The sequence below is a fragment of the Stigmatopora argus genome, chromosome 4 (genome assembly GCF_051989625.1).
Source record: "Stigmatopora argus isolate UIUO_Sarg chromosome 4, RoL_Sarg_1.0, whole genome shotgun sequence".
Classification (NCBI taxonomy): domain Eukaryota; kingdom Metazoa; phylum Chordata; class Actinopteri; order Syngnathiformes; family Syngnathidae; genus Stigmatopora; species Stigmatopora argus.
In genome coordinates, this window is record NC_135390.1 from 4,739,238 (window position 1) to 4,763,262 (window position 24,025).

General features: G+C 38.4%; 1 protein-coding gene across 4 annotated transcripts in view; it reads right to left on the minus strand.

Annotated features, from left to right (window-relative positions):
* vps13b (vacuolar protein sorting 13 homolog B) overlaps positions 1 to 24,025 on the minus strand; it is a 341,198-nt gene that overhangs the window by 133,910 nt on the left and 183,263 nt on the right. For 3 of the 4 annotated variants that reach the window (XM_077598167.1, XM_077598169.1, XM_077598168.1), the window contains exons 26-31: positions 22,234 to 22,399; positions 20,879 to 20,993; positions 15,608 to 15,743; positions 14,630 to 14,872; positions 14,368 to 14,524; positions 14,185 to 14,296 (exon numbers count right to left, since the gene is read on the minus strand). In XM_077598167.1, coding sequence (XP_077454293.1) covers positions 14,185 to 14,296; positions 14,368 to 14,524; positions 14,630 to 14,872; positions 15,608 to 15,743; positions 20,879 to 20,993; positions 22,234 to 22,399 — 929 coding nt within the window. Of the gene's footprint in view, positions 1 to 14,184; positions 14,297 to 14,367; positions 14,525 to 14,629; positions 14,873 to 15,607; positions 15,744 to 17,479; positions 17,547 to 20,878; positions 20,994 to 22,233; positions 22,400 to 24,025 lie in introns of all 4 variants that reach the window. The other variant, XM_077598171.1, reaches the window with a different exon arrangement.

Consider the following 24,025-nt stretch of genomic DNA (forward strand, 5'->3'; position numbering starts at 1 on the left):
TGCGTAGCTTGGAAATTATGGTTAGTACTTTGGAAGGCTTGATAGTTTATACCATCCTGTCTAAGAATGGTACTTATTGTTGAAATACTCCTCTTGTAGCTCAGTCGCCCGTAAACCAATCCCACGTTTTTTGATTATTTCGTGCTTAGTATCCATTGTCATCATACGCATTTTCTTCTCAGTACACTTCATTGCAACAGTTTGCTGAGGATCCATTGGTTTTCCCTTAATTTTGCACTGATTTCTTTACGCGTGGGAGATGCGTCGAGAAAGACAGTGCGCTGTTATCATAAGCCTCTCGCGGACTCGGTCACCAGGCTGTCTCGTATACTCGTATCTCAAGGCAAATATTTGCTCTGAATTTTCCTTGTACCTCTAATTTCTCGTATGTTGGGGCACTCATATGTCAATGTATTACTGTACTTACTTCTGTACTTGGTTTAGCCTCAACCAGCTTCTCCCATAACTTAAGCTTGATTCCCCTTTGGTTTTCAAGACTGTACGTCTCGCTATATTCATCAGGAAAGGGGGTGACTTTGTAGTCAAGGTATCTAACTTATTCTTTTCTTAAGACTTGTCCAAAGGTCCTATTGCACTATCTTGAACATAAATGTCTTTCGACTGGTTGTAAAAAGAAGAGGGGGAAAAAAGGAGCGTGAACGCAACAAGGAAACATTGTCCAGACTGGCAGCCATAGAAGCCTGCGTAAACATTACACAAAGCTAAGGCAAAAGTCTCTAAATACAATTCATTATCAGATGAGCTCACATGGAAAACCAAAGCGTGATTGTTCAATGTGTGATATGAGTTGTGACGCATGCCCTTGGCAGGGAAAGCAGTTTGTAGTTATAGAAATGTTTGCTTGAAAGCTTCAACATGAACATTTTTTCCACTTAATATTGATTTGGTAGTCGTGTACTGCCAATATGGTTCACATTATAGGGAAGCCCGCAAAGACTTTCTGAAGATGATAATTTTTATCTGTCAAAGAGAGGGAAGTTGGCAAAGCGCTTTGAAGTAAATTACACAATGTTTACAACAGTTATTATATGTCTGTATGTATATATATATATATATATATATATATATATATATATATATATATATATATATATATATATATATATATATATATATATATATATATATACTCGTAACTCAAATTTGTCTCTCATCTCAAGGCAAATTTTAGGAAAATTATGAAAAGTCATCAAAGCCATTCAGCGGACCAAGACTTCACCAAAATGTAATGCAATTTTAAAGTTGTTAAGTTTTGTGTACGTAAAGCAAAAATGTTTAATTTATTCTCAATTGTTGATTAATACACTTTCTTTTCTTTAATTTTAACAAGGATACAATCTTATGCAGTGGTGTACTTGGAATTTAAAAAAAACAAACAAAGGGGCGGCAGTGAGTTGTAGGCGCAAAACGTTTAATTGTTTTTGGGGGGGACGCAACATAAAAAAATGAGAAGCCTTGAGCTCGAGGAGCAGCAGCTTTGTAGGATGGAATACTAAGAGAGGATGTAATGTAAGTGCTTCTGTTGAACAGAAAATGCATGTAGAGCACATTCCAGGTGCAAAGCATTAGAGGAGATGGCACATCAAACAGGGCCATTTTTTTGCCTCTTTCCTGCAGCCATGTTGGCAGGAAATGCTCTAGAGCATCCTGTGATCTGACCAGAAAGTGACAGCATAAAGAAGATCAACTAAATCGGGAGGTTAAGAACCTGTAAAAATGTTCAAGAGCATCCTGCAGTGAAGTGGGGGTAGGTGGTGGCCATGTAAGATACATCCTAATGACTACACTGCATTGAGTAATACAAAGCAGGCATCCAAAGGTGAACTCGGCTTGTTTGAGTTGGATAGAGAATAAAGGTTATTAATTGAGGAAGGAGGGAAAAAAAAGATGTATGGATTTTAAAATAATACTTGGACAGGTCTTGCACTAAAAAGTGTTCCCAGATGTTAAGAATATCTGTGTCGACATGGAGAATATTGTATAGCCACCAAAAATTAACAACCTTATAATGTGTACCATAAACTGTGATATATATATATATATATATATATATATATATGTATATATATATATATATATATATATATATATATATATATATATATATATATATATATATATATATATATATATATATATATATATATATATATATGTATATATATGTATATATTCTCTGTTCTAACAATGTATATGATTTGTTAGTATTTGATGTGCACATCTCTACTTTCATGTATAATTGATCAGACAATGTCCGAGTCTTTCCTCCATTACAACCCCCCACTTCCCCCTCAAACTTCAAAACAGAATGGATCATGGCATTTTATGATATGAATGATCCCACTACTAGCCACACATATGGGTAGACCTTACAAGGAGTAAAAAAAACTTGCCTTGATTATTTCTCAATAATGAGATGAAAGTAGTGAATTCACAAACATGATACATTAAAACTTGCATTTATCATTACTGAGGAAAAATGGTAATTAAACAGTGACAGTGACATTTACAACATGAATAAACCGTACATAGAAAAGTATTTTGTTTAAATTAATACAGTATTTTTTCCTATGATTACATATGTGAAACTGGAGCTGGGCAGTCATAAATTGAGGGGGGTCGGGTACCGACTGGCTGGCTGTTGCATGTGTGCATGTATGTGTGCTGGGTACGCTTTGGAAAGAGTAAAGAGGACCACCACAGTAGAACTGTCCATGTGGTGGCTTCACATTTCCCTCTGTGGTTAATTCAACTCTACAAATGACACCCACGCACGGACATGCACAGAACATAGAATTGCACACTAGAAATCTCGAAATGGTTTTGTATGAGAATTCTGCTGTTTGTATTCATTCATTTTCCAAATCGCTTATCTTCACACGGGTCCTGGGAGTGCTGGAGCCTATCCCAGCTAGCTATGGGCACTAGGCGTGGTTGACCCTGAATTGGTACGCAGCCAATCAAAGGGCATAATGAGACAGACAACCATTCATTGTCACACTCATACCTCGGGGCAATTTAGCGTGTTGAACCAGTCTACCATGCATGTTTTTGGGATGTGGGAGGAAACCAGGGTACCCTTATAAAATACACGCAAACCCGGGGAGAACATGGAAACTCCTCACAGTAAAGGCCCACCTGGGATCAAACCCTCGACCCCAGAACTAGTTGTGAGGCAGAGGCGCTAACCACTCCACCACCAATTCTGCTGTTTGTATGTAATGTAAATCACTACGGGTTGTATCTGGCTGAAATTGCAATAAAAAATGTAGTTAACAACCAAGCGTGCCATGCAGTAATTTCCCCACTGAGACACCCTAACAAATACACTACTGTAGAAAGGAAGTGAGCCATGGACAGTGTAAATGTCCAAAAGCCCGCCTCAAGGACTTGAAGGTACAAAAAAAAGGAAAAACATTCTTTGGTATGGTTAGACCTCCTGCGGTTGCAATATGCCTGTCATTACACACACATTAGACAATTACCACTGGATTCTCAATGGTTTCCCAGAGCTATGCTTGTGGCTTCACACATGGGCATTTAAAAGCATCTGCACATTCTTTCTTTCTTGAGGGGTTTCTTCCCTACTTAATCCCTTCAATTGTCTTTTCTTTGATGCAATGTTCGACTGTGCAGACGTCAGGTAACTCCTGACCGCACACACACTTGCAAGCTTAAACAAGAATTCTTCCATGTGAACGTTTTTGAATTGTATATTGTGAACTGTATATTCAAAGTCCTTGCTTTGTATATAGATGAATTGCTCAGATTCTGATATTTCAAGGTAAATCTTCCGAAAGAGAAATTAGTGGCGACACGCTGCCGACCACCTGGTGTGTGATATGCTGTGTGGCTGACCAGTTAGAGGCTCCCTGACAGCTTCAAACCAACCACAGGATGCCAGAATATCAACATGTCATGCACAGCGAGAAAAAGAACAAAAACACCATAATGTGCGCGGCTGGGGTTTGACAACACACACTGACACACAAGCACACACAAAAAAAAACCCACACAGTATTCCCGCTTTGTGAGCATACATCACATACTGACAGGAGAATGTGTGTATCACATATTGCAGTTAGGCTTCCTAGTTTTTGATAGGGTATATATTCTTAGAGCCTCATATCCTGCTTCAGGATGAAGTTGATGCACTCACACACAAAGATGAGTGGGGTCACAGTCCAGTGGTCAAACATTCAACCCCTTGAACAGGCCCTTTTATGAGAACAACATAACTAAGTGGTCAAACCATTGACATCTGTCCACATGTACCCTGACCTGAATGACAGCAGCATGCCAAAACACAAAAGCAGTTTCCGGAAAGCTTGCAGATAAGGCAGTTTCACCTAAAATCATGGACTAAACAAGGATTGTAGAAGACCATGTTTCATAGTGTATAACATTGATGTGTGTGTGCGAACGAGGGGATTAAAAAAAGGAACAACTAGGCCTAAGAAAAACATTTCTGAAGATAAGGTGAAAATATTATAGATCTGAAATTAGCAATTCAGATGAAATGCGATACGAAGCGCTATGGAGGGCTTAATTTAATTTTGTTGCATATCCAGAAAAAAACGATGAATAAGCAATTATTTTTATTCATTTATGTACTTCTGTTGTAGTGGAAAGGCAATCGCAATGAAAGACACCAAGCCCCTCAATTCCACGTAACTTTAGATATCTATTGTAAGCATGCTGTTTTCATCCTTACATTAGCCTTGTTGGCACCCATCTGTTGATGAAAGTAAAAATACAAAATTGTCTCTGATATAACTTGAAATTGGGAAAAAATATTATTAAATAAAAATCATATTGAAAAACATCAGTGAAAATTTGAATTTGATTTCGAATAGTAGTTCAACACATTTGATTAAAATAACAATGGAGTGAGAAGGCACGTTGACCCTGGTGATTAGCACGTCTGCCTCACAGTTTTGAGATCGAGGGTTCAATCCCTGACTTCGCTCTGTGGAGTTTGTAAATTATGCCTTTGACTATGCTGATTTTCTCCGTTTAATCTGGTTTCCTCAGTTAAGTGTTATTAGTGTCCAATTTACAACAGCCTTCACAATCTTCAAAGGATAAGGTTTTTGCTTTGAATGTCATTTTCCATAGTCCAGCGTTGAACATGTAAAAATGTTTTTTTTTCCCCATAACATCCCATTTAATGTCTTTCACCCACCCTGAACACTAGTTTACACTTCATTCAAGTAGTGACATAACACGAGTCACACACCAAACGTACCACTCGCTTGGTTAGCGGCGTATGGTAATCTAATTTCCTCGAGCTACAATTACATACGTGTCTACAAACTTTCAACCAAGTTTTATGTTGATCCCATTCACAATTCCTTCTGGGAGTCCCGTAAAATGTTCACGCGCAAGACGTACATTGGTGAAATGTGACATCGATTTTCCTTTGTGTACATTACTAAGTTGGAGGCACAAGGTTATTCTTTTTTTTGAAGTGGTGAGGCCATTGCAGTTATTGTAATAGCATACTCTGTTATTTACACAAACTTGAACTTGCCTCAATGTGGTCAGACAAATAAAAACAAATGTGGGTCTCAATAATGTTTGTGCTTTTTTGTAGTTCAACCTTGTCGGAGGGCTGCTGTACTAACTGTTGTTCCAGTTTTAGATGTTTTAAAATATTTGGAGTCAAATCATTATCATCAACAAAAAGTTCTGCGACCTCCCAGTTTGATAGCAGAAAAGATCAGCATGTCATCAAACGGACAAGAATCAATCTTCTTCAAAATTAAAATAAACCCTCTGCCTTACAAAGGTAATTAAGAATCCCCAGGCAGGTAAAAAAAACCTTAGACCAAGTTCCAAAACCAACAGCTCCTACCAAAAAGAATGAAAACAGTTTAATGTGGTTTATTATTATTTTTTACTTGCATGTGGTGGGCTCAGTGGCGGGCCGTCAGGGCCTTCAAGGCCTTCTCTGCTGGCCTAAGAAATATCTGAATCATATTATATTTTGTCCATCAATACGTAGTTATTATTCCAAATGGTCTGTTAGCTTCCTTTCATTGCTTTTCCACCTGGTTGCACTGCTTCCAGATGTGTTTTCATATTGAAGCATTTAACCAATCACATTTCAGCCATTATTTGTTGCCAGATCAGATCTGCCTCAAAGCCTGCACAATCAGTTCTTGCGGGCTCTTCTGCATTAAACTAGACTGTTGCTTTTAACCAATCAGATTTCGAGTTGGCAACCCCACAATGATTTTTCATAGGTGTTAGCATTTTGCTGGCTGGGACATGTCATTGCTTTCACAAACTATGATTGGCTAGTAGGCGGGCCAAAGCAGTACCGAGGCAGCCGAGATCGCAAACTCCACCCACTATGGCCGACAGAAGCAAAAACAAATAGATTCTGTATGCTCACAAAGCTATTTTCTAGACGGACTTTTTCAGGAAAAAAATGGACATCATTAAGAAAGGGCGGTCAACTCCGAAGCTAGCAAGCCTGTTACAGCCGGGAAAATGGTGTGTGGGGCACTTTCAGCGCGCTAACTTAGCTCTACAAGCAAATAGTATATTGTTGTGTTGATTTAATGCCATTTTCAAAACGGACTATGCCGGAAATATGACAGGACAGGCTCGACTTTCATCATTAGCTTCGATGGCGATAGGAAAGAAGGAAGAAAGAAAGGAGGATGGATATTGTGTAAAAAGGATTTTTGGTGAGTAAAATTACAAATATGGCTATATTCCTAAATAATATTTCAATTGTGGGCCAAGTTCTGATATCTGAAAAGCTCCAGTGTTTGTATTTAATCACAAAATGCTGCTAGGAAGTGGATTTTACCCCAGTTTAATTTTTGGTGTTTCACCATTGACGTCCATCGCTGTCTTTTCCCGGGAAAAATCACCCCCCTGGCCTGGTTGTAATGTCTCAAAAGCTCCAGTATTTGTATTCAATCAATAAATGATGCTAGGAAGTGGATTTTACCTAATTTTAGTATTTTAGTGCATTTTTTGTCATTTCACGTATGGACGTATCAACGTTCATCGCTGTCTTTTTACCGGGGAAATGATACTCCGGGCCCGGTTCTGATGTCTAAAAAGCTCCAGTATTTGTATTTAATCAATAAATGCTGTTTTCGGCTGGATTTTACCCCATTTTCGGGCAATGTTTGCCCGTACGCCATTGACGTTCATCGCTGTCTTTTCCCGGGGAAATCCCCCCTGGCCTGGTTTTAATGTCTGAAAAGCTCCAGTATTTGTATTTAATCATGAAATGCTGCTAGGAAGTGTATTTTACCCCATTTTTGTGCATTAATTTATTGATTATTTTTATGTGTCGCAGCTGTAGCTGCAGTAGAGGTTTTATAGCAATAAAATAGTTTTTGAGGGTTGGATTGATACGTTGAAGGCGCGACCAGAAAATGCACCGCCCGCCACTGGGTGGGCTGCAATCTCCCCGCATTGCTATTGTCTTCCTTCCAACAATATTGCTACACAATGTAAAGTGGGACCCTCCGTTTGGAGACTTTTTTCTAAACTCCTACAAAGAACTCCATTGGGAGAATAAAAGTGTTATGTTGTAACCATCTCATTGAGTTTAAGAGCCTGAGAAAACCATCAGAGAGTCTACAGATATTTAAGGAATGAACCACAAACTATACACAGAAGTTAGCAGACACCACAAAACAAGACCTGTTATACAACTCTCTGCTTGTATACAGTCTGTTGGCGGAGCTGTGGGACAACTTTAGAATGACAGTTAAATGGAATTAGAAGAACAGTAAGAACAATCACCACACAAGATGATATATAAGTTTGACTTTTGTTTGATAGCAATGTATTGACAATTTCAATTGGTTCTACTCTTTTCTGCAAATACCTTTTAGGGCCTTGAGTTAAACAGGAAGAGAGATGACTAGTGGTCAGTCTAGACCAGGGGTGGGCAAACTATTCCAGTAAAGGCCACAGTGGGTGCAGGTTTTCGTTCCAACCTATAAGAGGAATCCCTTCCACCAATCTGGTATCTTAGAAGTGCAATCAGTGGATTGTAGTCAGGTGCTTCTTGTTTCAGCAGAAACCTCATTGGTTAAACTGTTTGTGTTGGATCGATTGGAACAAAAACCTGCACCCACCGCAGCCCTCGATGACTGGTTTGCCCACCCCTGGTCTAGACAGTGTGGAGTTTGCCCTGGAATGAATAATAGCCTCATTTAAATTGGTTGTCTTTATTAAAAAAAGTAGAAAGGCACCAGTACTGGTAACTGGCAAATACTGAACATATGTCACCATGACAAAACATCTATTCACAACATATGATATGGAAACTTGGTAAAACAAACTACCAGTATGAACACAATTCTCAAATGGAATTTACAATTTTAAATCCTTAAAGTCTAATTCATCATCATATTTTTTTCAGTCTGATTTATCATCATCAGACTCAACAAATAATTGATTCCATTCTTCTTGAGTTCTTTTTAAATGTCAGCACCGCCCAATAGAACGGGCTTTCGCGCCCCATTTGGCGAACAAAGACAGGTTGTACATCTCCCATTATAACGGCTGCCGAGGGATCTTTTTCACAGTCAGAGGGCAGTATTTCACTGGGATTCATGTATAACGCGCACCCGAACTTTGCTTCAGTTTTTTGGTACAACATTTTGGATGTTATACTCGAATAAATACAGTAGGTAGAATGAGGAATTCATTGTTCCATTTGTAATAGCAAGTCTCCCAGGTCCTGTAGAGTAAAACAGCCCAAGACCAACACACTACGACAACTATAGTTTAAGGCTGATATGTTTATTTTTTCCTAAAATGTAGTGTTACTTTTAAGACTGATGTTCTGGGACACATGTATTCCAAAACATTGACTTTTGTCTCATCAGTATTTTCCCAAAAGTCAGTGGGAACATATAGGTTTCCTCTGGCAAAATTCAGACGAGTGGTTTTTTGTCTTGAAACTGGTGTGGAGGTCATTTTTATCTGATCTTTTTTCCTATGATGTATTCATGAGTATTGACCTTAACTGAGACAAGCAAAGGCTTCAATTAATTGGATGTTGTTGTAGGTTTTTTGTGACCGCTTGATGAGTTTTCACTGCATTCTTGGGTAAATTTTGGCTGAGCCAGGTCACCACGGTTCTATTTTTCATTTTTTCATCTTATTTGTGGATATTGGCTCCCTCTATGGTTCACTGGAGTCCTGAAGAAATTATTTTTAAACATTTTCACATGGATAGATCACAAATATAAATATTTTTTAGCTCTCGGCATGAGGTCTATTGTTTGATATTTCGGTTTCATTTAGGCAGAGCCTATTTAAGTTTTTTAATTTTTTTAAATTAAGAAAACAATGTGGTAGTGTTAGGCCTTGGTGGAGCTACATAAATTGAACTTTGGTACGGTTACCACAGTTAAGTTCGGATTTGGTAGGAGGCGGGAGGCAACACTCGTCACACAAAGCCATGTAGGTTTGGAGTAAAATAAACAATTTAACTGGATTTCCATGTTTACTTATTTTGTCGTTAACTAATACCAAATTTTTATTTAAAATTATTTTAAGTTGTAAAACATTTAATCATGCCAAACACTAAATAAGGAATTAGTAAAAAGAATTTCATAATGAAATGGAGTAATGATTGAATCTAATTTAGACAAAAGGTTACAGATGTTAATGTTAACATGTTGACCAAATATTAGGTGGTGAGTGTATAATAATTACAATATCTACGCAATTAAACTTTCAAGGGGACTTCAAAAGCATATTTCCTTCTTGAGCATGTAATCATCTGTTTTCAAACCCATGATACTTGAGACTCCACTAACTAAAACATTTTTGGTAATTTAGATAATATAGTAAAATATATACTAAGATAGTAAAGTTCAACAGTTCTTGTATGGCTTTCCTGACTTTCTTTGAGAAAAAGTCACGGTCCACAGAGTGCTTCTAAAACATCTGCAGTGTTTCTATTGTTCAGCAGAATTTAGTAGACATTGAATATAACTTTAAAAACAGTCATCATTGTGTGGGCAAAATATGGCACAATAGGACAATACCAAGATTTGACATCCCTCCAAAAAGTAAGGACTATTTGAGATGAAAACTGCTCAGGGATGGTGCAATGAGGCCAAAAACAACAATCAAAAAGCTCGCAAAACAATCTGCCATGAGGAAGACAGAAAAAAAATCATTTATAACACCTTTAAGAGTAACTGGCCATGGAAATATTGATGTGGACTAAAATGTGTATTCTAATTTGCACATGCAAAATGATTAATGTAAGAGTAAATATATAAAATACTTTAAAAAGTCACAGTTAAATTGAGTTTATAGTAAATGCTAAGTTTCTTGCTGCAAGAAGAGTGTAGAGAAGTAAGTGAAAAAGAAAATGAAGAAATGTTAAAGAGGCAAGAACTGTAAAATAGAGGTGATAAATAACAGTGACTGAACTATCAAATTGGTTATACAGTTTTATAAATTGCAGGAAAGTAATATAGCATAGGAAAACAGTGAGCAGCAAAGTGTTCTTAACCTATAAGGAATAGGTAGACTGGAATGTCTGTGGACAGTATATTATGCCTGTAGACAGTATATTATTGTGGCTTTATTCTTTTTTTATTACTGACACAGCAGCAGAAGTTTTCCCCTCCATTACCATAGAAACGCAGACATGTGCACCAATGAAAACAAAATAACACAACACATATTTTAAGGCACTGTGGGATGCTCTCTTGGTCTTTTGCAGACAGACCATGAGGTCACAGCTATGTGATGGAATCTAGAGCTATGTCATGTAGGACTTTTCGGGAAATTTGCAGAACGCTTAAGACATAAATACACAAATCAGTACTCAATATATGAGTTGACTTTTTTTTCCTTATATTCTATATTAGACTACAAAATAAACTTATTTCCACTGTTGTAATACAGTTGCAGACATTAAAATGTTGTTAGATCTCTGCCTACACAAATAATATACAAGTTTATAGTTGTGGACATTTGACGAATTTACGTTAATTATAATGAAGACAAACAGTATTCTCCACTTTTTTTAGGGGGAAAGTAAATGATCAAAATCACTGTCAGATTTTAACTAACTCACTATTACTTTATAAATGATTCTCCATAATTGCACCTATTGCCAGTGTATTTGTAATTCCCTATCACACAAGCTTTCAATTGGGTGCTCAAGAAAATAACACACATTTCAAATGGGGAGTAAAAAAAAAAATCTGTATGATAGTGAAAAGGACCAAAACCACAAGAAAGTCAGGCTGGACGTTCCTCGGACCGGCACTCATGCATACCATTTTTCAGGACAGGAAAATGATTTCAGCTGTGTAAATTGACAGCGGCCTTGTAAGCTCAAAATGGAGAGGGGAGGGAAAAGGGGAAGCCTTGAGGCCTGTGTAATAATTCATGTTTAGCAGAGAAGCCGCTGGGGACCTCCTTTTTTATGGAAACTCCATTCAACATCAGAAGATCAAATTAAACTGTAAACTGCTACCAAATGAACCGCGGCGTGGATACCAACTTAAGGCTGCGGTCTAACATGCACACGTTTATTTAGCCTTCTTTGAAGAGGCTGATCTACTCAAAGTGATAAACATGCACAAAGTACATTTCAAATGTTCAGGCTGAAATGGAAGTTGGAGATAGCGGGAGTGGACCCTCATCTAAATATCCTCTGTCAGAATGTTTACAACAGCGCGCTCCTTCGCGGGCCTCTTTTCTACCAGGGTGGCATTAAACTCAAACCCTGTGTTAGACATTCTAACCAATTTCATGTACAGAAGACAATAACACTGTAACTGTGGCTGGGATTAGTCATTCACTTATGTCAACAAATGTAATTAAAGGTGGGCTTTGTGCAGAGTTACGGCAAATGGCTACTGGCACATAGTGTGTTTGCAGCCACATATGGTTATAGTTTGTAAACACATGTTTACATGATCACAAGCTGTGACTGTGACTTTCTCAGAGGATCAGATGCAAGATGAATCAGCTCAGAAAAAGTACATTCATTCTTAGTAATGAAAATGCAACAACATTATTGAATAGATGTTCGGACATGAACGAGGAAGCTAGAGAAGATAATGCCTGGTTAAGACAAGAATACATTTCACACAAAGTAGTTTAGCATAAGGCCTTGGTTCCACTCAGAAAGGGAAGTGGTGACTCCAAATGTGGTTTGTTTGCACTCATGCATGTAGACTACAACAAATGGTTATTGGTCAGTGTAAGAGTTACCGCGAAACATGAATCTTGAATGTGCACAGTATGTGGTGCAATGATTGCACACATATGCACAGCTTTAAGAATGTTAAGTGCATATCACCGAATCTATTGTGCATTTACTGTAAGTGTATGCAAAAAACCTTCTGCCAATATAATTTAGTTGAAGTCCGGGTAGAGCGTTGAACAGGCCCATCATTCTCTTTGAGGAGATGTAGCACCACAACCACAGAACCTTAAACTATCAGAAGCAGACTTTTCAGGTCAGTATAGATAGAAATTGGAAGTCTGTTATTGGGGAAGGAATTGTTTTTTTTCTCTCTCTCGCTTTCAACAGATTACTTTCATGTTTAAAAATTCATCAGCCATCTTTGAACAAGGTAACAACATGGTCAATACCTTTGTGTGAACCCAAAGTAAATCCTGCACAAACATTTGCAATAAAAATAGTAAAACTGGATTTTAAAAAAAGCGAGCAGACAGGAGGCAGTGAAACAGTAGTTATGGTAACTGATCAGTACCATGCATGTTTAACCCTATATCTGTTACAGGTTGGGAGGCATATTCCTAAGCAGCGATGTTCTCTGCCTGCCTGCTGCTTGCATTATCCTCCTTTTAAGACATTCCTGCTGGCTAAAGCAAGTGTTGTCATCCATTTTTCCCCCCTCCACATTACGTCGTGTGTCAGCACACATCTTAGTTGCAGCTGCACAAAGCATTAGGCATCACTTTTATCCCCCATTACATATGTTTGCCAGCAACATATCTGCCCATTCAAACAAATGCTTTCTCACAGACACAATGTGGGGCTGTGGTTTCCTGGCAGCTGTGACACAATCCAGATCCTCAGCACTGCCTATAGCAGGGAAATATATTTTGTGCAGAGATATTCATTCCCCTTAGAAGTTCAGATTTTCCTGGCCTAGCAGCTTTCAACCATATGTGCCTTTTGTTTGAGCCAGCGGACCCTGTAGACCCTAAAGATGTCATTCATTGTGCTTTGTCATTGCTGATGCAGCTTAACTGTGGCACAGCCACAAGCTTTATTGTGAAGTACGTACATAGGATTGCATTGAGAGCAACCACTCACCAGAGAAAGTTTACTGAGAGCAATTTCCCCCCCCCATAACAGGTTCTATTCTTTTCGCAAACTTTTCAATCATTCAGCCAAGCTGAGTGTGTTGGACTTTTACATCGTAAAAAATATATCACAAACTGATAGTATTAGCATCCATGACATAGGTAACTTTTAAACCTGTGCGGGCACCATTAGTACTGAAGTGCACTTAGAGGTTGCAACACGTGTTGGCCAACAAGAAAACTCTTTTCAGGGATAACAATGATTATTTCAGCAAGGCAATGGTATCCCATATTCAGAAAGTGTTACAAGTATGTGGCTTTATAGTAAAAGAGTGAAAGTACTAGACTGGTCTGCTAGAAGTCCCGACTTGTCTCCCAAAGAATAAATGTGGAGCATTAAAAAAGTGCAAAGTACAACAATGGAAATCACGGACTGCTAACCATCATAAATTTTGGGTGGAACATCTATGAAATGGTTTAAAACACACACAAAAACAGCCAAAATTGAGTTACAAATTTGTTTCCTACATGTAAAATCCTATTAGAGCAGCCATTTTCATTTTTGATAAGTACACCATTTCATAGGACCTTTAAGACGTTCTACCAGTACCTTGAACATTAAATATGTTATCTTAATAGTAAAGTCCATTTATTCAGGGGTTTTAAATGATTGGATTGTTCGCATTTACATTTTATTTTTTTGCATTCCACTTAATGGAAATCACGTTTGTGATTATGACATTTACAGCATATTTTTTTACGCTGGACAAAAAAAAAGAATACATCAATATAACAGCGCAATAGAACTCTTTTCTAAAATAGCATGGACTTATTCATAAGGACGGGGGAAAAAAATAAACTTACTGGTAGAGGTCTTTGCGTAGCACAGTGCGAGCGAGGGGGTTATCAGCTTGAGGAGCCATGCTAAGGGACCCCAACTTAAGCACCAAGGTGTCTTCCTTATTCACATGGCAACCTGTTGGCACAATAAACAGCATTATATGTCATGGTCAGAAATGAGTCAAGATTGAAATGACAGTGTTTTACCTAGTGTTGCAGTTTTTTCAGGCACTCTAGGGCAGAAAACCCTGATCATATTGGTGTTGATGTAGATAAGAGGCAAACACCGAGAAGTCAAAGTATGGTTCCTCATTGGCTGGCCTACTGACTTTCTGCGGTCTTTGTAGCGTCTTGGTACTGTTGTCTTAAAAATCCAGTCAAGATCAAGATGAATCAAAAGAACGTAAGAATAACTTTGAAGGAAAGAAAATTTGTACACCCATTTGCTATTATTGTTCTCATTTCTCACCTGAAATATTCCAACAACAGTAGTTAATACAGGACATGAGAGCACAACGTCAAAGGGCTGAGCTGTCAGAAGGATTTCTCTCAGATATTGCGGTGAGCCATCTGCTAGCGGATCAGCACTGCGTGGTTGTCGCTCAGGCCTAGTGGTAAGTTTATGCCGAACATTTTTAGTGACAGCCTGCGTATAGGTAATGGACAAGAATCCATGTTGCTGGTGAGAGCCTTCCAGGACCTTTGCTGCTGTCTGATCAGTGGTAAAAAGGATGGAAAGTAATGTTAATATTGTTATTGTAATAAACGATTAATAAAACAGATACTATCACATGGAATCATGTCCATTGACATCGGTAACTAAATAGGCTGACTATCATGGGAAAAAAACCTAACAAAAATGTTATGATTCAACTGAACAGAAATATGCCATTCGAATGACAATTGTTTTTTAAAATTTGAAATGGACATTTAAAATTGAAACAATTATGAGGCCTTTTTAATGAATAAATGCCAAAAGATGCAAAAAATAGGGATATTGTGCTATATATTTGTGCATGTAAGTTTCTGAGGTGACAACAGCGAATTTAAATGTTTTATATTTTTGCAACATTATCATGAATTCTGCCATAAATATGTTTAATAATAATGTAACGTGATTGATAGACAACTTACTTAAACAATTACAATGGATTAAACAGTTGCCTTGATTGATTACTGATTAAACGCCTCTTGAATAATTTGTAATTAAAATGTTTATTTCAATTTATGAATAAAAATAGCTTGGAACAAAATAAGATTCGGTTCTGGAATTTTTCCTAAAAAAATGTAAGCAAAGAAAAGTATTGTGCATCCCTCAGAATGTCACATAATTCCTAGAAAATAATATTGCGTGTGATTGATATGAATTAAGGAACACAGACAACCTAAACCACTACGGACAAAGCAGAGCAGGGAATGCTATAAAGCAGAAGAGCCAATTTCTTACAGGAGGGAAAAAGCCAGAGAATTGGCAGAAAGACTCTTGCTTGCTGACTGGTCGAACCAACACAGTGCGCCTGTTCAGCTTGTCAGTGCAAGAAAGGACCACTCCTCCACAGCTGTGACGAACACCGTCCTCCGTACTGGAGGTGAGGAGAGAGATAATAGATGCAAAAGAGGACAGTAAGAGCAAGAGAAGGAGGGAATTTAACAGTGCTTGATTGGAAAGAACCACAGCAACATACTGTACATGAGGTCATTTCAGTGAATTTTAAAGAATTGTTTCCTTTAGATAATTAGGTGGGAGAAAAAATATCAATCAGTAAAACCAGGAAAACCATACCATCTTGAAACAGCAGAATTACTGTTTAATGGTCATATACGAGAACCTGCTATGAATACAATACAAATGCAATTCCAATGAATTTCAGAAAATATATTTTGTTAAGCACATCACTGCCCTGTTTAAAATGGCCATATACTGATTCCCTGCAATTATTTGTTTGTTGTTAGCATTTGTCACAAGTATAAGACCATCCACAGTATTAGCTTTAAACAGCAAGAGATTGGAGGGCTATGTCAACAGTTTCCTTCCAACGGATTATGAAGACAATCAGAACCACTGGAGAGACAGAGGGTGTCATTTCATGTCACACTGTTCTTGTATTCTTAGTTTTTAGGGTGTATATCAATGCAACGTGTCTGGACACTCTGAGTCAAAGCCAGAAGCATGAAGTCTTTTTCCTCTCTGTCCAGCAGGAGCAGATATTAAGAACCCTGATTCAGAGCAGCAGAATGGCAGATATACCGTATTTTAACACCTATAGGGCACACTTAAAAGTCTAAAATTTTCTCTAAAATGGTGGAAGCGCCCAATCAGTCGGTGCGTTTTGTCTGTGCACTAAACTGAATTTTTGTATGGCCTTTACCGCTCGAGTAACTGGTTTTATTTCTTGCCGGCACGCTACTTATTGTGATCAACCCAGCGGACGCTCACCTCAAAAATAGCCTTCCCGCGCATTCCAAGCATTACAGTAAATCCACTCAAAACATCCCAGCGGAGTGGCAAGGCATTTGACTTCCGTGTGCTTGCAGCGCTCTTAACCCTCAAAAACACTCTCAATACTTAAAGAAACAGCATATCAGAGATATACAGAGGAAATGCCTGGCGTGAATGACAACACAATGTGGGTGTGAACACTTGGAAAACGGACTGAAGCCATGGATCGAACACAATTTAACAGCTTTGCTAACGGATTGCTAAAAGATTTCTAACGGATTGCTAACGGATGGCCAACATTGTAGTTCGGGCAAGAAGCGTCGCACGAGTTACGTGACGATTTGGAATGAACTATCGCTGCCGATATAACAACGAGGAGAATCAAAGGCTTGGGAGTGATGCATGTCGTGAGTTACAATGGATTGTGGATGACTGGACTCAAGTGTCGGCCAGCACTGTTGTTCGAGCTTTCGCCAAAGCTGGAATCAAGTTCCCCGAATACACAACTCTGACTGACAGCGGAGCTTAGCATGTTAAACGCTGAACTCTTTATATCAGGGTGTACCTTTGATCTCAATAAAGCATTTTCAAACTTAGTTTTGCTCGTGCTGTCTTTAAAAAAAACACGCTAGTGCCAAGCCTAATATACGCTAGCGGCTAGCATAACATACGTACGCTACCAACTAGCATAACATACACTAGCTTAGTTTCATGCTAGCCATATCGGACGAGGCGTCCAAAGTGTTGAAAAAAAACCCAGAAAATATACCCGCAAATAAGACTGCGCCCTATCACAAGGTGCGTTTTTATAGGTGTGAAAATACGGTATATTATTATGAGGCTTAATGCTGGATCCTGTGAGACAGGCAGATGTCTCACCACAGCTGTCTCCTTGCACTGCAGAAGGAGTCCTTCATAAAGCCCAGAGTGCCAGCCTTGACCTGGCCTGAAGACACACACATGGCTAATTTTTAATGGGGCATCTGGAACTAATTGCAAGACTGTCACAATTCCATAATATTGCTTTAATGCAAGAAGCTACAAATCATATGAAACCGGATTATTCCTTCGGGCATCGGATTATTGTTGTGGCACACAGTAATAGCCCTGTAATGAAAAATGCAGAATGAATCCATTAACATTATGATAAACACAGCATTCATCTCATTTGTTTCTATTTGGTATAGTAATCACAAGTTCAAACTGTGAGGCCTGGTTTTGACTTTAAGTATGCAAACACATTTTCTGGGATGGCTAAAAAGCACATGTCCCTTCTGTGGCTCTCTCTGATGATAACTTAAATGACCTGTGACTGACTATTAGATAAAGGCCCTATATAGCGTAACTCAATTCAGGGGCACGGGTGGGTGTCAGATATGTCATTTTTTTTAACTCTCAAAATGTAAGTAGGATTTCTGTGATGCTGTCATGAAATGCCAAATAATGAAAGAAATATTAGCATTCTGTTACTGATAATAATTTTCATGTTACAAAATATCTATACGTTTAATTTTATTCCATCGAACAACCAACGGTTTGAAGGGAATATATTTGACATCTTTCTTGCGAAGACTGAGCAATAATTACTGTTAGTTAGCTGAGCTACAATCAGAAACTTTTTAACCTCTTTAGATGGCAGGATGTTGTGAGGTAGGACTAAACAGGTATTAACTGACAGTCAAAACCCGGGTTTATGGCTTCTCCTTCCACTATATAAAGATGAAGCGCCATCAGTGCAACTTCTTCATCAAATGTGTAACAAAAATGAGGCACAAACCCCCTAAAATATTTTTTGGGGCTGTCTGTGTGTTTTATGTAATTTGGGCTTTGTGTTATAATGAATAGTGAAACAGCCAGCCAGCGGAAGCAGCATGAAGGAAATGAAAAACATCCTGGGCTGCTGGGAAGTCTCAGTGGCTTATAATGTGGCCGAAAGACATTTTCTTATGACTGGGCATGTGGTTGCAAAGACACACCAGTGTGGACGTGGGAGCAAGGCGTGCCGTAAATGTGACCGAGAGATGCTTCGCCCAGCGAACACACTCACCAACCCTCATTGGCATGGAACACGAGTCATGTAGGCTTACGAAACGAGCAACTTGATTGACATTTGGCAAATGAGTGGGATATTTGGAAACTGCAATTTAAATTTTCTTGCGTCATCTCTGTGTGATATTAATATTGGTTTGATGAACTGACACATTTGTGTGTCAGAAATATTAAAATACATAAATACAAACAAAAAACAAGAAAGAGGTTTAAGACTTTCATGACATTGTATACTGTACTTAGCATTTTGTTAATCAAAATTTAGCTAGCTTGTTTGCGTCACTCTTTTATTAATTTCCCTTTTGCAGTACCTCTGAACATTGTTATATTGTTATTTTTCCATGCCACATTCATATCTAAAAGGAAATGTCAGATAACCACCTAAATGTTACTACTATTCCAAAGGACTGCTGACCTTTTCTCTCCATCCTCAGCTTCTCTCTTATTCTTAAAGTTTCATCAAATTTAGGCTCCAAGGATATATTAACATCTAATTCTGGAGTGATCTAACTAGATTACTATTTTTCTGCAGTGAGGCATCAAGAGCCAGATGGGAAGATTTCTCAGTCAGGTGTAATTTAAGACAACCAATTGCACACAATAAACTGGGCTGGGTGCAAGCATACCAAACAATTATCTGTTCAGATTCAGAATGATGAATATGGACTTTCATCCCAGTGGGATCTCTTGTAGATGTGGCCAGGAGCCCATTGAGTCTCGTCTGTGTTAGGAATGCAGATGGATCTTACCCGTCTTGGGTTGTGAAGAGCCTCTTCCTTCCAAATGTATGGGTAGTTTACTGGGTTTTATTAATGTACATTAAAATTAATCGGGGAAAGTGAAAATTGGCTCACTATCTTTTGGGGAATTCTTGGGTGTCAACAAAGATTAAGTTTGGCAGAGTTTTAGCAGGAATTGGGCAGACACTTGTCGAGGGAGGTAAGATTACGTAATAACCCATGACTTCTTAACACAAGAAAATTGCTTCAAACCACCAACATCGTCCTGGCTTGGTGTAGTGGAACAAACCCTAATGGAACACATTTTGCCAGGTGTAGTCAACTCAGACGATGACAACAACAAAAAACAACAACAACCAAAGAATACCTCTCACCTTTAGTCAATTGTTTCCAACATCTTTTGACCAATCAGGAACATACAACTCTCATATACTTAAATGTTTTAAAACCAGCAAAGGTGATTAAATCTGGCAAATCAGAATCCTTTCCTGTTATCATTATAGTGGTTCGATCACATACACATTACCAATGATAGGTTTCAATCCGGAATCATGAAAATGGTTCCATTCCCACTTCACTGCCTGGCTCAGACACTTGAAGCAAGAACATATTTACACAGGCATGTAAGCACACAGATCTGGGAACACACTCTCATTACGGTGAATGGGATCCAAGAAGCTGGGATTGTTATCTTCTTAGGCTACGGCAGGGGGAGAATTGCCTCCCGCTAAGTAGACCTAAGGCAAGTTTGTACGTAGTGGGCACTTTTAAAGTACCGGTTTAACAAATGATGTAAATGTGATTAGGACGACCAGGAAAATATAAAAAACAAAGAGACTGCAGCCCCGCACATGTGGAAAGAAAAACAGCAATTACAAATACACTGTAATTTAGTCTCAGCTTCGGTTTGTTTAGCTTTGTTTGCTCTGATAATTTCAGTGGATAAGGTAAATCATCAAATACCAAATGCATCTTGACTTGGAGAAAAATTACTATATATTAGGATGTCATGGAACAACGCCAAGAGGTTTTCCCTCTGTGTGTTAATGTTTCTATAAATCAATTCAGACACCACAGGCGCAAATAAAATGACTGATGGCCTCACTGAACTCATCTGCACTGTGACTCAGCCTTGGGCCAGGCCAAAACAAAGTCAAATCGTCCATCCAATTTTTGGTCTCAAGCAGTCTGGAAAAACGATGACGACGGGGTGATAATCCGCAGAATCTCCCTCACGAAGGTGGACCAGGAACACAAAAGTGTTATTGGCATTGGTGAGGTGAACTCAATGAGTGAATTAAAGTTAAAAAAATAAAAAAAACATTGTAATACTGCGTGAGCATACATGCATGTGCGTAAGTGTGTGAGAGACTGCATGTGATGTGGGTGGTAGTATTTTTTTTACTACTTGGGTTTTAAGCATTGTTAACTTTCCCCATTAGGTTAAGTGTTATGTTGTGATCATGGATGTGTGCTAACAATACTATACCTGCATCTGTAGTGGTCAATGTTGAAACTGCCAACTTTACATTTGATCTTAGTGTATACATCCTGGATATCTACTGAGGCACTCAGGTCTTCTAGTTCACTGACCACACATATTTCTGTTAGGAAACAATAACAGTCATAATTGATGATATTTGAAAGTACTGACGTGCGCATTAAAAATGCTTAACTCCACATGAATCCTTCAACTAGAAAACTGCTAATGATGGGAGGAGCTTTTACAGCTTTTGTTTCAATACTTTCACACTGGTTCCCAGTGTGTAAGAAAGAGCCATATTGAAAAACGAGACATTGAGTAAGACGGCAAAATGACTGAGTATGCAGTGCACCATCAGCTTGCCAAAATAAGGAATGTGCATGTCACCCAATACTGATTGGTCATAAAGACTGTGCATTTGACTGTACACATACTATTCCCATTCCTCAAAACATCTTGTGTGAAAAACTTAACTACCCACCATCGGCAAAATAAGCTTCATGCGCTGAACTTGATTAGGATTGTTGTAAGGCAAGCTATGAGCTGAGCAGATCGTTGTCATTGTTTCCACTGCTAAAGTCACAGTCCAAGACTGGCTTGAGAAATGAAATTAGGGCATGTTGTTACTCTTGCCTTGTGGGGATTATGAGAAACGCAGAAGGTCCTAGTGGGTTTTAACATTGGGAAACAAGGCATGTTGTGTGGAAAGAACATGCCCTCATTGGTAGTCGTCAGCAACTCATAGTCTCCAATCATGATTTAAGAGGGATACATGATTTAACTCAGCTCATTCTGTAAGTATGACCCCACAAAAAAGAATTTGGACAATTGATTTTGGGTCTATTCACACACCTGTCTCGATTAGACCCCATCTCATTTAAAATTTGCAAGACCTGCAAACTTGCGGTAGGGAGATGTTGGTATGTTCTTATACTGCTCATATCTCAAAATTTAGATTTACACCCAATTTTCATTTGTGTTGGTTTGATATAAATGTAAGAGATGCAGTTATTATGAAATAAAATATCAACAAACCAGTTAAATTCAGCAATTAAAGAAGATTTCAGGGAAGAATTTTACTCAGTTTACTTCCACTGAAGTAGAGGCTGCCAATATAGCACCCCAACACAAAATGACCGTCAGTTACTTGCGGGGCTGACTCTGCGTTTAGACTTTCTAGCCTTATATATTTGATATGATATCTACGGGCATGCTCGTCTTGAGTTGGCTACTTCTGATTCTAAACTAACTGGCACGCTTTATATAAAAGGGTTGTCACGAACTGCTGATACATTGACACATAAATTTTGGATACTTCTAATAGACATACTTAAGTGCATTTTAGATAGAGAAACACATACCTGTCTTGAGTTTGGGGTCTGGAGCAAAAAGTTCAACAATAACCTTGGGTAACATCCACTGCATCCAAAGGCTGACTTTTCCACTAGTTCCACCGATGTTGCTAGTTTTCTGTTCCAGGGTCACCGTGTCAGCAAATGGGCTATCATCACCTGGATCTGAATCGCCCTGGGGAGCCAAAACAGCGTTGAGGTAAGAGAGTCCCTCGATGTTTATTTCAAAATGTGCTGTTAATATATAAGCAATATGCCTCAAATGATCATTTCTTTTTCAGGAAGGAAAAGTATTAGAATAATTCATATCCATGATTTTCACTGATTTCTTTTTACCTCATTTATCAGGATTTATTTTTGTAAAGGGAAAGACTTCAAACATGTTAAATTATGATTTATTAATTTCAAAAAGAAAACGGCATTAAATAAAACACATTTAGATGTGGCTCGCATTCTGAGCAATGCGGAACCTTTGTCACTGTTTGAACAGTTCCTGGTACAGTGAACAAAACTATAAACAATATCTCAACATGGAAGCAAGTTCATGAAACCAAATAGATGAATACATTTGGAAAAAAAGAACTATAATTATTCCATGTATTAACTATTATTAATTAACATATTAAACTCCCTTGAGGAAGGGCATAATGGCGAGGGCCAGCACCCATGGGTCCCAGCCGGGCACAGCCCGAAGAGGCTATTTGGGTTCCCCTTCCGATGGGCTCATGGCAAAGTGGATATTTCATGTGCATGTCCTTCTTCTAGTAAATCTGTTTCCCAAACAAATGTTTGCATGACTGGAAAGTGAAAGACCTGCAAATAAACAATGTGGTAATTTGAAGCCCTTGAAATGTGGGATTTTTTTCTTTTTCCCCAGCTTCTTCCATCGCTGCCTTGTAATGACAGATTATGTCATGGTTATTGAGCCTGACTGTGGTTGGTGGGGGAGGTTATCAACCATCTCAATTAGGAACACCACAGCTGCTGGGATGATTACAGCTCCTTTAAGAGGATCCAGATGAGGAAACTATGTCCCCATTCCAATGTTTGGGAAGGATAAGAGCACAACACTAATTTGCAAATTGAATATAATGGCAGTTTGGAGTGGCTGACAACAAGGTCTCAGTGACAATCGTTTTCAAACGTAATCATGATGCGCCAGGCCACAGAGTAGTTTTATTCTATTTCATAATGAGAAAATATTTTCTGAATTTGTCACAAAACACAATAAATAAGATGATTCCTTTTTTTTTTTTTAAATGCAGCGTGAAACGTAGAAAAAAAGTACAGAGTGGCTTATATTCCGAAATATACGCTAAATGTTGTAAATGAATTACTACATATTTCTATACATGCAGTATTTACTTATCTTATAGTTCTTACTTTTTTCGATCATCTGTCTAAGCATGGTTATTTATACAATATGTTTCCATGCAACCCAAAAAGATTATTGTGTGTCAATGTGTCTTATGTAAAAACAAAGATTGGCAGCAAGTTACATGATCCCACCAGTAATGGTGCTCAGTCTGTCTCTTAAGATATGTCAACTACCATTTGGGGACTAATTATTGCTGAGCTACAATCAAAATATATCCCCCCGTGAGCGCCCGCTTGTGGGTGTAAGTCCGTGCGGTTACAATTGTTTAGTTTATAGTTTCTAACCAGTCAGCGGGATTAAACTCTGTGATGTCAAGAGCCCAAGTAAAAGCTGCATGCTGGCACTGTGAGACTGACCACAGTGTACTGAAGAGTTGTTACTCTATAACACTGGACACCTTACCACTGCTACTTCCCAACCAAA